This window comes from Lycorma delicatula, chromosome 5 (assembly GCF_047948215.1).
Source record: "Lycorma delicatula isolate Av1 chromosome 5, ASM4794821v1, whole genome shotgun sequence".
Lineage (NCBI taxonomy): Eukaryota > Metazoa > Arthropoda > Insecta > Hemiptera > Fulgoridae > Lycorma > Lycorma delicatula.
This window is the reverse complement of record NC_134459.1, coordinates 140,131,386-140,143,848: the sequence shown is the minus strand read 5'-3', so window position 1 is coordinate 140,143,848 and position 12,463 is coordinate 140,131,386. Positions and strand designations below refer to the sequence as shown.

Sequence of the window (12,463 nt, the reverse complement as noted above, 5' to 3'; positions counted from 1 at the left end):
GAAAGAATTGGGAATTTCCCAGACTGACCTACAGAATAAAACTGGAAAAATTACAAAGCTAAAAGACAAAAGCATTCGATTTAAACAAAAGACAGACAAACGACAAAATACAACGAAGAGGGTGTTTACGGATGAAGAAAAGAAAGCAAGATCTGAACGGATGAAGAAATACTGGGCAGCTCGGAAGTGTAAAATAACACGCTTTTCTCAGAAAAGATCCAACTAAAATTGACTTAAGTGGTCCCACGTTGGCCGTAAAAGCATAATAATAATAATAAAAAGGGTGGGATGAAAAGTTCCAGACCTCACAAAGAGATGGTTTTAATACGCTTATTACTCGATGGCGTCGTATGATTCCATTGTTCATTAGTTTACAATAAGAGTTTCAAGTTGCTGCATCACTAAGTAAGTATTTAAAGTCTGTCAAAGTAGAGAAATTAGGGCGGTTTTTGGAAAATGGAAAAGTCTGGACATTCGTGCAGTAAATAAATACTTTTTTTAAAAGGCTTAAGGGCCCTTCTGAAGTGATTATGCCAGAAGTGATAGGAAAAGTGCATAAAATCATTTTGGCACATCAAATGACAGGGAACAAGTTAACAAAATCTGTAGGTATGCGAACAGAATGTTCTGCAATATTTTTCATGAAGATTTAGGCATAAAGAAGGTGTGCGCTAGTAGGATGCTAGAAGCTGAGTTGAAAAACGACTGGTTTGAAAAAACATTTCAAGTGATTTTCTCGAGCTCTTTCAGCACAATCCAAAGGAATTTTTACATCAATTTGTGATGATTGACGAGACTTGGGTTCATCAGTACAATCCCAAGGCAAAATAGCAGTCAAAACAATGGTTGAAAAAGGTCAACCTGCTCCAACAACCTCCATAATCACTTGAACTGACCTCCCAGTGACAGTCACTTCTTTCCTAATCTAAAAAAATGGATTGAGGGAAGAAATTTTCAACCAATAGTGAAGTTATTGCCACCATTGATGGTTATTTTTAGGAATTGGATAAATCATTGACTACCAAACTGGCATAAGCACTCTGGAAGAATGCTGGACTAAGTGTATAAACCTTAATGGTGACTATGTTGATAAATAAATCACAATGTACCCAGAAAAATGTTATTTCTTATTCAGAACTGGAATTTCTCACTCAACCCTTATATAGACTATAAATTTAAGAGTTCTGTACATAAACTTTTAAAAGTAAAAATGAATTAAAATAATTATACTGCAGAAAAAATATTTTCCCACTTTCATGGTTCAAAATAACAATAGGAAATGAATTTTAATTTCAATTACCAATTTTATAAACATAAAATTAATGATTTCATCGAAAAAAGTCTTTACCTTATGTTTTAAAGGTAAGCTGTTGGAAAGAATTTTAGTGCAACTTCATTCTAAAACTAGTACTTCATGAGAAAATCAACTTCGAAAACAGGGTGGAAGTTTGGTTTTTTTTATTAAACCTACAACAAAACTAATGTATAACTCTATACATCACTCAAATGAGAATAAATCATTTTCAGATAATGCAATTAATAAAAGTTCAATACATAATGGAGGACATTGCTTAGAAAAGCAAATATAAATTTGTTAAATGATTATGCATTCTCTTGTACAAGCTTTGGCCTTACTTTATATTTTAATTTTTTTTAAACTCACATAAAAGTGATCCAACAATCATCATCAGAGCTGTCATCATCATCTGAGCATTCAACATCAGTAGGAGTTGCTTTTGATAAACTCCAATCTAGGCTTAAATCTTTTCTAGGCAACATGTCAACCATCTTGCTCTGTTCTGACTGAAATAAGGAGGAAAAAATTAATTAAATAAATTTTTTATTTCTTATAACTGCATAAATATTTTATTTCTTATTCGATGAAGTGGAAATTTTTCCTGGATTTTTACTGTTTCCACCCCTGTAAATATGACAATGGGTGAGAAAATAATCTAGGCGAAACTTCAAATTGATCAGAAGATGGGAACTTGTCCCGCATTTGAGCTGAAATTTAGAAATTCTAAGAGTTTCACAATATCTTCTCATTATATGCCTACTGCAAAAATATTACAGAACATTTTACGATAAAATTATAACTTCTCACATTAACGACGATTACATTTATGCGTGGATTTCAATATTATATTTGGTCTTCCAATTTAATCATTAAATTTACTGTAGAATTAATTGTTAATCACATTATTATATATTACATTATTAAATAATTGCATTATTTCACACAAAAAACTGTCAAATGTGGAAAAACACTTTTATTAAGAAATTCAAATAAACTCCATATAATCCAAACAAGGAAATGCCATACATACAAATGTATACCATAAAATGAAAATACAATTTCAAAGAATATATAACATTAACAAATTTAGTTTTCCAAGAAATATGATTTAGTTGCAGTAGGATAACGTTTCTGATACACCTCATGTACTTGTTTACTATTTTCATCTTTGGTGAGTAAATTATTGTACTCTATCAAAGAGTAACTTTGACCCCTCACTCTGAAACATCGTTTACAATCTTAATCCTGTTACATGTATGATGATTCATTCTCCCAGATTAAAGGATCTTTTCTTAAGAAAGCAATTGAAATTCCAAATCTGTTGAAAACGTTATTACTTTCTTTTGAAATAACAGTTTCCATCCCCAAATCAAAATAATTTTCAATATTCTGTGTTGAAATATCAAATTTTTTTTAAACACTTTCTATTTGTACATTCTCTAGATTTTCTACCACACATCTTTTTATCTAAGTCAATGCCACACATTCTGGTGTATGATATGTGGTGTTAAGATAAGTTCCTGCTAAATTCCCATAATACAATGCTACTAATATTCTTACACTTGTACAATTTCTTCAAAAATTTAAAATCTTGTGGTGCTACTAAAGAGATTAGTGCTCTGAGCCAAGACTGAATATACATTAGCAATAAATATATATATAAATCGATTAACATATGTATCACTAGCTAACACATTTTTAATACATAAATGGCTTTAGCCATCCATCTAGCCTGGTGTAAAGCTCCTGGTATCCAAAATGAATTCCCTCCAGGCCAAGTTCCACCTAGAAAGATGATCATGAGATCTAAAAATTCTTCACAATCATCTTTTGGATGTTTCTCTTCTAGATTTTTCATGCAGAAGTTTAATTAAATTCTACATCCTGCAGTTTTTTCATACACATAATGGTAGTTAGGCAACAAGAAAAATACAGTAGTTCTTGCTCAATCATCTATTCCATTAAGATACAAGCTCCCTTTTCTTTCTTTTTCCTGTTTAACCTCCGGTAACTACCGTTTAGATAATTCTTCAGAGGATGAATGAGGATGATATGTATGAGTGTAAATGAAGTGTTAGTCTTGTACATTTTCAGTTCGACCATTCCTGAGATGTGTGGTTAATTGAAACCCAACCACCAAAGAACACCAGTATCCACGATCTAGTATTCAAATCCATGTAAAAATATCTGGCTTTACTAGGACTTGAACGCTGTAACTCTCGACTTCCAAATCAGCTTATTTGGGAAGACGCGTTAACCACTAGACCAACCCGGTGGGTTAAGATACAAGCTCCCTGGAATCATCCCACATTACTTGCTGTTATATCTTAGCAAAGGGCTTGCACCCTTGTGGATAAATTCCATTTTTCCAGTAAGTTAAATACAACTGATGCTTGTTCTCTTTCACTGCTTGTTATTTTAGGAACTCCTAAAAGTTTTTTCACTTTGGTCATACATATTTATAACAGGTAGCCTTTCAACTGAGTCCTTTCTAGTTAAGACTGATAACATTTTTCCATCTCTATTAACCGTTATAAACTTGTAGATTCTGTTGGAAAGCTTCTTGTAATTACACAGCTCTTTCAGCAAGCAAACATTTAGGCTCTTTCAGCCTAATTGAAGAACAATTAATCACTAGATCAAGAAAATCATGTCTTAATGCTTCAGCAATAGCAATAATAGGTACTGCATCATAATCAGTAACTTTACACGTGTCCAAAGTTGCCATGAGTTTCATATCAGTAATCTGTTTTGTTCCCCTCAACTTCTTTGGTTTACTTAGATCTGGAACTTCCTATGGGTATCAAAATTACCCATCGTAGAATTCTGAATGAATTCTAAATTTTCTACATCACTTTCTCTTTCGTCGTTGATTGAAATTTCATTTTTCCCACAATATAAAAGAAAACCAATATAATTTCAATAGTTATATATATATAATTTCAAAACTTATATCAAGAAATTAACAGGAAATGGGATTCATCAAAAATATACCAATACTACACCTTACGTTCTGCTTAATTCGTTTCTTCAGAATGTTGCAAATGAAGTGCTTCTTTTTGTTGTTGAATGATTTGCCATCTTTCTTATTAAACTTACCTACACCAATCATTGATCCCTGTCTTCTTTTTATCCTTTAATTTAAAAGAAAAGCTACATCTTCTATTTTCATAAGCTTTAATGCATCCTTGACTGAAATCAAAAAGATCATTTAACAATCCCACAAAATCTTTTTCTCTCTGTCTCTGCAACTCACAAATTTTTGAGATTTTGCAGCATTCACCAGTGTTGATTAAGATGATATTAATTTTTCAGTACTATGATTTGTATCTTTTTCAGAATGTGTGCCTTCTCTCAAAACACTTAAATTTCTTTTATGGTGATGGCAGCACTTGGTCGACAGCTCAAAAATTTTATATAAATTATAAAACATATAAAACTGACCCATTAATAGGAAGTTTCATGCCAATGATTTGACTTTCACAACGTTCCACAGGAAAAAATTTACTATCACTTCTACGCTCCATTTTCCAAAATTTTTTAATACCTCAATGCAGTTTAACGATACAAGTAGAAGTATCACTTACTACTGTAGCAAGACGCTTGTTACTGCTACCAAGGATAATGGGATTCTTTGTAATTTTTAAAGGAAAGAATCTATGCATATAAGAATTGGAAAGGCTCGCTAAATAGAAAACTAGTTATTATATCTCCTCTGCCGCAGCCCTATGTTATGACCCAGATGCTGCATTGTATACTAGATTTTATCAATAAATTATTTTTCAATGTAATATTGAAACTTACATACAAATATCATCATTATTGTCAATTGTTATAATTTCATCATAAAATATTCGCTAATATTTTTGCAGGAAGTGTATATATCTATGAGGAGAAAACGTCATATTTTGAAATTTCTAAACTTCAACTCAAATGCAGCATAGACTTCCTTTGTTCAATCATCCTGAAGTTTTACACACATTTTTTTTCACACAAAGTTGTAATTTATGCAAAAAAAAATTAGTGGTCGAAAAATAAGGAATGTTATTTTTTGTAGAATGTTTTTCCTATACAAAAAACAATTTAAATTCAATATTTTTTATGAAGGGAAAAATTTTAAATTCAAAAAATATTATAGAATATTAACACAAATGTTGTTCATTAAATTAAATATGAATAAGAGTGTAAAAGCCTAATTATTTAAAACTATAAGAAGAAATACCAACAAAAAAATGTACTCGATCAGCATCAGCATGATGTTACTTGATCAGCATTTAACGTTGTATACAACAGAATTAAATAATATCTAAAATCCACAAAAAATTATAAAACTGAACAACATAACAAAAGGTATAAAGGCAAAATTCATTATAAAAATTTTACACAAGAAACATACAATTTAAATAAGCAGAGGAAAAAAGAAAGAAGGCAAAGTTAATACTATTTTGATTTGCTTTTTAGCTTTTAACTTCAATGTTAATTACATAGTTTTATGATTGCACTAAAGGCTTTTCTCTCTCTAAAAGAGCCACTTTCATTAACATCAAATACTTGTTATTCCCCAAAAGATCTCACAGAGAATATATTTCTACAATTATTACTGAAAAACCCAGAGCACCTAACACACTTCACATTTTCATCATAAACTTAATTTTTAGTGGCAAAAAACTAACTTGTGTTGTTAAACCAACACAAATTGCACTTAGAAGAATTAGTAATATCACTCAATCATTTATAGAGTAGTATTTTTCCATCAATATTTAAAAAGAAAGCAATGCACATGCAATATTTGACAAATCAAATAAATTACTTCACATCCAAAATAACTATTTAATTTCAGAAATTCACTTCAAATATAGTAAGTTACATAGTATATAATCAAAAAGGAGAATAAAGATTTAAAAAAAAAATAAATTTAAGTTACCTTAGTAATTAGTTTACCTTAACAGATACAGGTGAACTATCAGAAACAACAGATTCAAACGTACTAGTCTCAATCCATGAATTATAATACCGTACAACATTTTCATGATTTAGTCTTGATAATAATTTAACTTCACGAGTTATCTTTTTATACAGTTGCGTATTCATGGATGTTAATTCAATCCTTTTAATCGCATACAAACAGCCATCTAATCTGTTACGAACCTAAGAAAAAAAAAAAAATTAATAAAGCAGTAATAAAATTTGATGACCTCATTATTTTATAGTTTTCTTTATTAAATTTTAATTTGTTAGCTCTAAAATGAGAACAATTAAATGCAAATTAACATGATCTATCTGTCAACTGATTCCTTCCTCTTATCTCACCCTTTCATTCTTGTTCATCTGAAAAGCAGTCACTTTTTCACTGGAATTCGACAGTTTCATGTGAGTTGTCAGGTGACAACTCCCTCTGTGAATATCTTGACACTTTTTTTCTATTTCCTATACAGAGATTGCAAAAAACAAAACTAGAGCTGAAATGCTTATTTGTTAAACCACATCTCAAATCTCCTAAAATGTATATACAAAGAAATGTAGAAATAACATACATACAAGATCTGATAAAAAAGTAATAAGAATTTTTTAATTATACATGCTATTTTGTCAATTGATCATATTTTGTCTTTTTTCTGTAAATTGGTAGTACTGTAAGTGATATACATGCTAATTTTCAGCCAGCAGCAATGTTTAGTTTGTGTTTGGCGAGCAATAAAGCAATACGTAGTTTACTAAGTTAACAATTTTTTGTGTGGCAAATTGTCACCAAACACATCAGAGTATTTGTCAGAAATTTTATGTTAAAACAGAATAAGTGTAGTGAAGCATTTAAAACATTAAGGAAGGTCTTTGGCAACAATGCTATGTTACAACCACAAATTTATAAGTGGTAATAAAAGCTTTCATCAAGGCCGAGAAGACATCAAAAGATGATAACGTCTGGGCATCCCAGCACATTAACCATTGATGAAATGTCGAAAAACTTAAAATAGATTGCACTTGCTAGTCACAGAATCATCGTTAGAGAGGTTGTTAAAGAAATAGGAATTTCATATGACTCATGCAAAGCGATTATTACTAATGTTCTGACCATGAAACAGGTAGCAGCTAAATTTGTTCTGAAACTGCTAAATTTTCAAAAAACAGTTCATATAACCATCACTGAACAAATACTGACATCGTTGATGACTCAGACTTGCTCAAACATGTCAAAACTGTAATGGAACTTGGATGTATGACTAGTATGTCGAGATGAAGGCTCAATTCATTCCAATGAAAGTTTTTTGAAGAGCTAAGAAAAAAAGCACATCAAGTCTATTCATCTGTGAAGGTTACTCTTAACTGTTTTCTTCAAACTACAATGGGATTATGAAACTGTATATTCAATGTGTTTTAAAAGCAACCATAAAAAGTTTTTGCCATTTTTTTCTAAATAACATTCTTTGTGGTCACTGTACAAAGCACTTCTTTATATTTTACATAATTTTCAATCTGATACTTCCTATTTCTTTCTAATTTGAATCGTTAGCTCTTCATCTATTGAAAGATGCTGTGATTATAAAATTCTTTATTACTACAAGAAAAAAATCAGCATATGTTATATCTGAGAATGTTGTAGGTTATACATTACCAAACTGAGAAATCAAGCAGTTTTCAAACATTTCACCCAGAACTACTACAGTATCTAGGTTACAGTATGAGCCAGGATCTTTATCAATAAAGTAAAATTAACTTGTTTTCTGATATTATCAACAGTGAAACTAACAACTGACTTTATTCACAGCTGATTTCCATGTTGATAATACTTTCTATTTCTGCAATCTTTGAAGCTTTTGTTTATTCTTTATTTTCAGTGTTTAGCAATGGTTTTAACATCTGATGAAGCTCAGATTTTTGTGGTTAAAATGTATTTTGTGGTAGTGATGCCACAATACATAAAGGAAATTTTCATCAAAGACATCCATCCAGACACTGATTTCCACATCTCAATGCTGTGCAAAACTTGGTCAATAAGTTCCTAGAAATTGGGTCTTTCAAAGCCATGCCCAAGTCCAGAAAACAATCTATCCTGGCAGAGGAAAAGGTAGATGATATTTCAGATTGTATTAGCTTCAAAAAAGTCTATCAGGAAATTGGCACTACATACAGAAATTTCAAGTAGTACACACAAAGCATTGACTATACACTTAAAACTTCACCTGGACAAAATAAGAGTGGTGCTGCATCAGTTACACATTACTCATCTTCCTCAACATTTTGAATATTCCAAGTGGTTTTTGGATGTTATAAATGAAAAAGAAGACATTCTAGATGTAATATTTTTTTCAGATGAAAGGTGGTTTCATTTATCAGGTATGTCAACAGCCAGAATAATCAGATGTGGTTTGTGATAATATTTCAGTTTTTCATAATACAGTAAACTAAGAAATGAAACCACTGAAATGAAATCATTTACCCTTTCATCGACCAACTAAATTAAAATAAATTGCTGGCATGTAATTTTACAAAGATGGAGCAATAGCACACACTGCCAGTACTTTGCTAAATTTGCTGCATGAAGTTTTCAGGAAGAGGCTCAATTCAAAGTACATCTGTCTTCAGATTTTAATGAATGAGAGCAATGAAAGAATATCTGTTAACAATCCTCACAATGAACTGAAATCAACCACCAATCCCCTGGATAAACTGAAAAATAAGAAAACTAGATTTGTAAATGCATTCACTCCTTTGGCACTTCTGCATGTGTTTTCAAACATATTGAAACATGTTCAGGTATGCCTGATGGCAAATTGTATCCATACTGAGCATTTCCTGTAAATAAAAATTCATTGTAGTACATTCATTATATTCCTGTTTCTATCATCATTATTTCAATATAATAAATTAATGTCTAACATTGAGGCTCAGTTTCATTTGGAATATCCAATAAAATCAATTTGTTAAATTCACAATGTATTTTTTACCACTATCAACAAATTTTTATTTATTTAAGTTTCCTAGGATGAGGTAATTAACTCTCTTCCAATTCTCACAATCCATAAATCAACTCCTATCCATTACACTTTCTATATTATCTCTTCATTTCATCAATATATTCATCCACTTCATTACTGGTCTACCCATTAATCTTTATACCTTCCTTCTCAAAATATAACAATTATTTTTTTGATCTCACTATTTCTTTTTGCAGTCTTTCCTGTCCTACAAGGATGGTGAAAATACGAGCGCTAATCATCTACTAAATATCTACTTAAAGTAAAAACTATTCACAATACACAGCTGCATTCTGCATTCCTCAGATATTTATGTTAAATTTCACAAACCTAAAGACTTAATTATATGAATATATTTAAAATTCTAATCACATCAAACAGTGTAGACTTAAACCTGTAAAAAAATCAGTGCAAGATTTCGATGAGTTATATTATAGTAGCAACATGGAGTGCTTGTCATAAAAACTGAACAGAAGCAATTCAAAATACCAGAAAAAAATTAACCTAATAAAATATCAAACAATACTATAATAAACAATATTGCAATACATAATACCTTTATAACATCACCAAATGCGCCTTCACCAATCCAATCAAGAACTTCAAATTCACTTTCAATTCTTGAACCAGATTTTGATGTTAAATTCCATATGTTGTAATCTTCACTTTCAGTTTCTCCATATTTCTGATGGACAGCTTGTTTAACCTAAAAATGAAATTATTTATAAGAATGAATGTAATGTGATTATAAAAACACAGAATTTAAATTTGGATTGTTATGAAGAATGAAAAAAAGATTAATGGCATTAATAATAAACGTTTCACAAAAAGTTTAAACAAATTAACTTTACATTTGAAATATATCATTTCGTACAAGAGCACTTTTAGGACACAGAGACCAAATATACTGCAATGCCAACCTTAGTTAGTAATTAAATCTACAAGAGGTTATCAAGAAAGTAAGCTCCAAAGAGCTATTTAAAAAAAATCAATCTTTTTATACAAACATAAAAAGATAAAAGGCTGCACTCTATTTCATTATGCATAAAAATAATACTTTCTTGTGGCTAGTTGAATATGTAAAAAATACAGAAAATATGTATTTAAATGCAGATATCTATTCTATGAGGTCCAAACACTTGTTTCATGTTAAAATGACATTGCAGTTCAATTTAATAATCAATAGTATTTTAATAAAATTACCTTTTACAGTTCCAGTTTACTACATCCTAAGATTTTCTATAAATTTCATGAAAAAAGTTACTCATACTTGCAAATGAGTTACTACAATACAGTACTGTACACCTATTTGCATAATAGTAAACTAATTCTTCAAAACACTGCAAATAAAATTGGCCTCAAAATATTACTTGAAAAGACAGAAATTATACCCCAAAAACCAATAAAAAATTAAAAGAAGTAAATATAATGAATATAGTGGCCTAGTTCCCTTATACTATGTAAAATTTATGACTGACAATTTTTTATAATTTTATAATGATTTTAACCAAGCCAATAATTTCAAGTAGCATCTGTGGAAAAATGTTTCATTTTCACAAGAGGATAATAGTTCAAGATTTTTCCATGGTTATCTATATTTGAAATTGTGTACACCAAGAAATTTTTTTCTTCATTTTGAACTAAATTATGGAAAATATCCTATTTTTTTCCTCTTTGTTCCATGATACCCCATAAGCGAAAATTTAGCAAGCCTGAAATTTCTTTTTACCAAACAAAATAAATTTAGTATATGTACAACACATTCAAACCAATCAGCAATAATCATCAGAATACTGGATACTATGAAAGTGACTTCTCATTATCTTTTTTTCTATAAAATAATGTGCAAGAAAACATTATTTTCTTAAAGAAAGAAAGTGTGACAGTGCAAAATAGTCCTTTTTTTCTATTTTTTAACAAATTAAATGTTAAAAATAAAACTGATGAACACATTATAAGCAACCCCTATCTCCAAACATCATACGCATCTTCAGTTAATTATAAAAATTAACATTTATTCCAAAAAATCAACTCAAAAAAATATTAGGCTACAATAAACTTCACCTAATACATATATTACACTTTAATAATATTCTATTCAATGTTTTAAAACATTATAAAATTATGTATTCTATCCAATCACTGGCTGTGATCAAGCAAATGAATATCTGGATTACGATTAACCATGGTTGTATTTTATCACGTATAATGAAAAAATTTTATTATGAAAAATGATAAATAAGTCAATGAGTTACAAATATGTTTGTCATATTTTTAGTTATTATAAAATGTATAATATATGAATTCCAACTGCCGTATTGCAAAGACAGACTTTGTATTTTTAACTAATTAAGAAAACACTAAAATTTATAAAATTCAATAGCCTGTTAACAAAATTTACATACACAATAAGATTTTTATATTTAATCAAGAACAGATATTAATATTTTGATGTCGTATTAGATAATGTATTCCAACCTATCAATAATCACTATTATCAACAAAGCAATCATTGAAAAAAGATTTTAAATCTGATCATAAACAGTTTTAAATTTGAAAAAAAATTTTGCTAGGGAAAATAATGCAATACAATAAATAAGTTAAAACATTGTTTAAAATTATTTTTAAAATTTAAATGAAATAATGTCTAGATTGTATATTTAGTGTCTTTGGCTGACACAAAGGCAATTATTTGCAGTTCATCAAATTTAAGCAAGCAACATTTTTTTCACAAAATTCATCGAAAATGATAGTCCAATATAAAAATCAGCTAATAATTAGTATTCTAAGAAATTATTAAATGTTGTTAACACTTTGATTGTTGAACAGTCAAGATCAAGAGAGTGAATTAAAAAAATTTCTCTTTATTTTTTATTCTGATATAATATTTACTGAAAATGGAACTGTATAAAACACAAAAACTTCTCTCTATTACTGTCAAGAATTTAAACAAAAAACAAAATCCATGGCCAATTCACCAACAAATGGCAAATCCTCAACCACCTAGCCAGATTTCATAACATCCATTTCATATAATCAGTAAAAATAATTAAATACTATAAAATTTAGATACAAAATTTCAAGAAAAGCGTCATTCAAATTCTCATGTATCATTAACAGTCACGCATACAAGTCAATTAACAGTTGGATTCAAAAGAATAAATAAAAGAAAATTTTAGAGCAGATAATA

General features: G+C 29.4%; 1 protein-coding gene across 1 annotated transcript in view; it reads right to left on the bottom strand.

Moving 5' to 3' along the window:
* The window catches only part of Gcn2 (eukaryotic translation initiation factor 2 alpha kinase Gcn2), a 114,375-nt gene that overhangs the window by 59,107 nt on the left and 42,805 nt on the right, over positions 1-12,463 (bottom strand). Inside the window, exons 8-10 of the mRNA XM_075367176.1 lie at positions 9,830-9,979; positions 6,239-6,445; positions 1,664-1,803 (exon numbers count right to left, since the gene is read on the bottom strand). Of these exons, the coding sequence (XP_075223291.1) occupies positions 1,664-1,803; positions 6,239-6,445; positions 9,830-9,979 (497 nt within the window). The remainder of the gene's footprint in view (positions 1-1,663; positions 1,804-6,238; positions 6,446-9,829; positions 9,980-12,463) is intronic.